Source organism: Solanum pennellii, chromosome 9, assembly GCF_001406875.1.
Source record: "Solanum pennellii chromosome 9, SPENNV200".
Lineage (NCBI taxonomy): Eukaryota > Viridiplantae > Streptophyta > Magnoliopsida > Solanales > Solanaceae > Solanum > Solanum pennellii.
The window spans coordinates 19,654,055-19,658,653 of NC_028645.1; the positions used below are offsets into that span (position 1 = coordinate 19,654,055).

At 34.5% G+C, this 4,599-nt stretch overlaps 1 protein-coding gene across 1 annotated transcript; it reads left to right on the top strand.

Annotated features, from left to right (window-relative positions):
* The first annotated feature begins 618 nt into the window (after nt 1-618).
* On the top strand, nt 619-3,257 carry LOC107030038. Its single transcript, XM_015231447.1, has 3 exons — nt 619-2,002; nt 2,122-2,192; nt 2,304-3,257. The coding sequence occupies exons 1-3, from the start codon at nt 619-621 to the stop codon at nt 3,255-3,257; spliced, it is 2,409 nt and encodes an 802-aa protein (XP_015086933.1).
* Nucleotides 3,258-4,599: the final 1,342 nt, after the last annotated feature.

The window sequence follows — 4,599 nt, forward strand, 5'->3', positions numbered from 1 at the left end:
TACTAATAATAATAATAATAATAATAATAATAATAACACTAATAATAATAATAATAATAATAATAATAATAATAATAATAGTAATAACAATAACTAATACTAATAATAATAATACTAATAACAATATTAATAATACTTATAATAGTAGTAGTAATAATAATAATAATAATAATGATAATAATAATAATAATAATAATAATAATAACAGTAATAGTAATAATAATAATAATAGTAATAATAATACTAATAATAGTAGTAATAATAATAATAATAATGGTAATAATGATAATAATAATAATAATAATAATAATAATAGTAATAATAATAATAATAATAATAATACTAATAATAGTAGTAGTAGTAGTTATAATAATAATAATAATAATAACAATAATAATAATACTTATAATAATAAGAATATTAATAATAATAGGAATAATAATACTAATAATTGTAGTAATAACAATAATAATAGTAATAATGATAATAATACTAATAATAATAATAATAATAATAATAATAATAATAATAATAACAATAATAATCTAATAATAACAAATCTTCTCCTTCCCAAATGCTCTCAGCTCATGTTAGCATAACGTGAGCCGGACGGTGAAAATGGCGAGGGGAAGAGGCAGAGGACGTGGAAGTGGTCGGAAAATGTCAATTACGATTGATGGTAGCTCAACTGAAGCTTGTATGGAAGCATTAGGAATACAAGAGCATGTACCAGCTCAAAGAGAAGAAACAAGTTCTGAAGCTGAGGATGCTAGAAACACCACAGTAGTTAGAAAACTGAGCTTAGATCCACTAGGAATTGAGGAGGAAGTGTTTGGGAACTCAGATCTAAAAGGGTTTGAAGATGAAAGTAACATAGATGGTAATGGAACAGTAACAAGGAACTTAGCTGAGAAGATAAGTGAAGAAGAAGGAAACATGAATGATAATGAACAGGAGAAGAAGACTAATGAGCCATGGGTTAACATGTTTAAGAACAATCGTGTAGCTAGCAATGGAATGCAACTAACCTACTTTCCTCCACAGGTTGTTTATGGCCAAACAATGGTGCAGTTGGAGGAGAAAGAGGTACAAGAAGAAGAAAAGAAATGGAAGTGTGCTCTCATTGCATATGTGGTTGGTGAATGCTCTGGGTATAACACTATGAAGAGATATATAATGATGAACTGGTCGAGTGTGAGCAAACCTGAGGTTTTTCTTCATGAGGATGGATATTACTTAATCAAATTTCAGAAGATTAGTGACATGAATGAGATTTTGTTCTCAGGGCCATATACTATCAACAATCGACCAATCATTCTGAAACAGTGGTGTCCTGAGTTTGATCTAGGAAGTGAATTCTTAACAGAGATTCCATTATGGGTGAACTTCCCAAAATTGCCTCTAAACTGCTGGGGTGTGGGATCGTTGAGTAGGATTGCAAGTGCTATAGGAGTTCCCCTTTTTGCTGATGAATGTACCACTAAGCAAACTAGAATATCATATGCTAGAATGCTTGTTGAAGTGAATGTTACAAAAGCTATACCTCAGAAGATAACAGTAGTGGATCCAAATGGGAAGACCTTTATGCAAGATGTTGAGCTAGAATGGAGGCCTCAATACTGTGATAAGTGCCAGAAGATAGGGCATGTGTGTAAGATGGAACAAGCAGCAAAAGAAGAGATGCCAAAGAGAAGAAGGCCTTGGAAAAAAGTAACTCAAACCTGGCAATATAAAGTCCCAATTTCACAATCAATTGAGCAAGAAAAGGTGGAGGAACAAAGGCAAGAGATCAATATTAGGCCACAGGAAGAACAACAGGAGAAGGAACAGGAGATAGTACAGAAGTTAGACCAACAAACACCAAAGAATGATAAACAGACTAATGTAGATGGACAGCTGGACCTGAGTTTGGCTAATTTTCCTATGCTGAAAGCTATACCAACAAGGAATGGCTTTGAGAGCCTCATGCATAATAAAATGACTTCACTTACTGTTGATAGAGGTGGAGCCCCAAAGACTTGTTGATGAAGTGGTTTTTCTGGAATCTGAGAGGTATGAATAAGAGGTATAAGCAGAAGGAGATTAATCTGCTGTTACATCAGAATAAAGTTAATATGGCAGGGTTAATTGAAACAAGAGTTAAGGAGAAAAATATGAAAACAGTTCTTAAAGGGATAGTGCCTGGGTGGAAGGTGATTAATAACTATAATGATAGTCCTAATGGAAGAATCTGGCTGGTTTGGGATGATAATTAGTATGAGATTAAGGTGATTAATAGTTCATCTCAATTCTTGCACTGTCAGGTTAATGAGAGAAGCAAAGATTATCAGTTTATAGTAACTGTAGTGTATGGTTTTAATACAGTGGAACAGAGAAAAAGTTTATGGCAGGAAATGAAGACAATGTCAAAAGGTGTTACTCAGCCTTGGCTCATTGCAGGAGATTTTAATGCTATTCTCTCTACTAAGGATAGGTTAGATGGAGGGCCTGTTACTAAGAATGAAATACAAGACTTTGGTGATTGTGTGAGAGATATGGAGATTACTGAATTGCAGTGGAAAGGGAACTACTATACCTGGAATAATAAACAGTGTGGAGAAGAAAAAATATCAAGTAGAATTGATAGAGCATTTGGGAATGATGAATGGATGGATAAATGGGGACATGTCATTACTGAGTATGGGAATCCAAATATATCTGATCATATCCCTATGATGATAGTATTACAAAAAACTCACCAGTATGGAAAAGTCAATTTTAAATTCTTTAATATATGGACTGAGCATGAAAGTTTCATGGATAAGGTGGATGAAGTATGGAGAAAAGACTATGGGAATAGCAAAATGAAACAAGTGCGGTGGAAATTGAAGAACCTTCAGCCAGTTTTAACTCAGTTGAATAAAAAAGAGTTTAAATATATTGGGAAGCAGATTGAGATGGCTAGAGTGGAAATTGCAAATGTCCAAGATCAACTAAAAGAGAAGGCTACTGATGAGCTAGTTGGGATGGAAAAAGAGTTATTAATCAAGCTGGAAAAATGGTCTTTGATAGAAGAAAGTGCTTTGAGGCAGAAAGCAAGGATAAAATGGATTCAATTAGGGGATGCCAACAATAAGTTCTTCAGCTCAATTATAAAGGAGAGAACTCAAAAGAAACAAATAAGGAATATTATGCCTTTGAAGGGTAAGATGCTATATGCTAAGAATGATATTCAGGAGGAGTTTGTGAGCTTTTACAATAGTCTTATGGGAACTTAAGCAGGCAATCTACCAGCCATTAATACTCAAGTGATGAAAAGAGGGCCTACTCTAACAAAGCAGCAAAGGATACATCTATGTGCTGAGGTTACAGAACAGGAGATATATGAAGGTTTGAAGTCCATAGGGAATGATAAGGCTCCAGGTATAGATGGATATAATGCTTACTTCTTTAAGTATACTTGGCAGATCATTAAAAGGGATATCATTGAAGCTGTTCAGAGTTTTTTCACAAAAGGCAAATTGTACAAGGTTTTTAATTGTACTCTAGTGTCTCTTATCCCAAAAGTTCAGAATCCTAAAACAGTGAAAGAATACAGGCCAATAGCTTGTTGTACTGTGGTTTATAAGATCATCTACAAAGTTCTAACTAATAGGCTGCATGGAGTGATTCAAAGTGTTATCTGTGACAGCCAAGCAGGATTCATCCCAGGAAGGAAGATCTCTGATAATATAGTGCTTGCTCATGAGCTGGTTAAAGCTTATACTAGGAAACTGTCACGACCCAAATTTGCAAGTCGTGATGGCACCTATGTTTCCAACCAATAGGTAAGCCAACCCAACATATTAACCCAAACTAAACCAACAAATGAGTAAAAAGACTAACACTTAGCAAGAATCTCCAAACATTGAGTTCCCTATAAGTACGAAATGCGGAAGCTAAAATATATCACCCCAAGAATTGGTGTCTTAAGTACAAGAGCTTCTAAAAGTCGATGCAAGTCTGAACTAAATGACAAATCTAACATAAGGGACATCCTGTCTGAATACTAATAACAGAATAAATAAAAGATAGAGGGAGGTGTAGGCCACGGAACAGCCAAGCAGCTCACCACAACTCCAAGAACTTCAAGCTCGGACTCAATTTTCTCCACGAGATGTGCTCCTACTCGGAATCGAATCTGCACCACAAAGAGTGCAACAAGTGTAGTATGAGTACGAAACCACGTGTACCCAGTATGTCTCATTGACCGACAACGAAGAAGTAGTGACGGGAGTTATATAAGAAAATAAATTCTTAAATTATACAAGTATATATATATATATATATATATATATATATATTACACTTACTATTTAAGTTTCATCAATAAAGGGAATCAACATGTAGTATTTTCCAAACACCAAACGAAATATATTATCACTAAGAACGAATGATGGGATGAAATACAATGCAATATGATACCATGTAATGATATGTCTCAGAATACCCAGTACTCACTCAACCGTATATACATGATACTCCTCGGAAATACATCGAGAGTTCATGACCCATGGGGGACTCGCGAGGTCCATATACCGACACGGACGATCTCCACGTGTCTGTGCGGACGATCTCAAC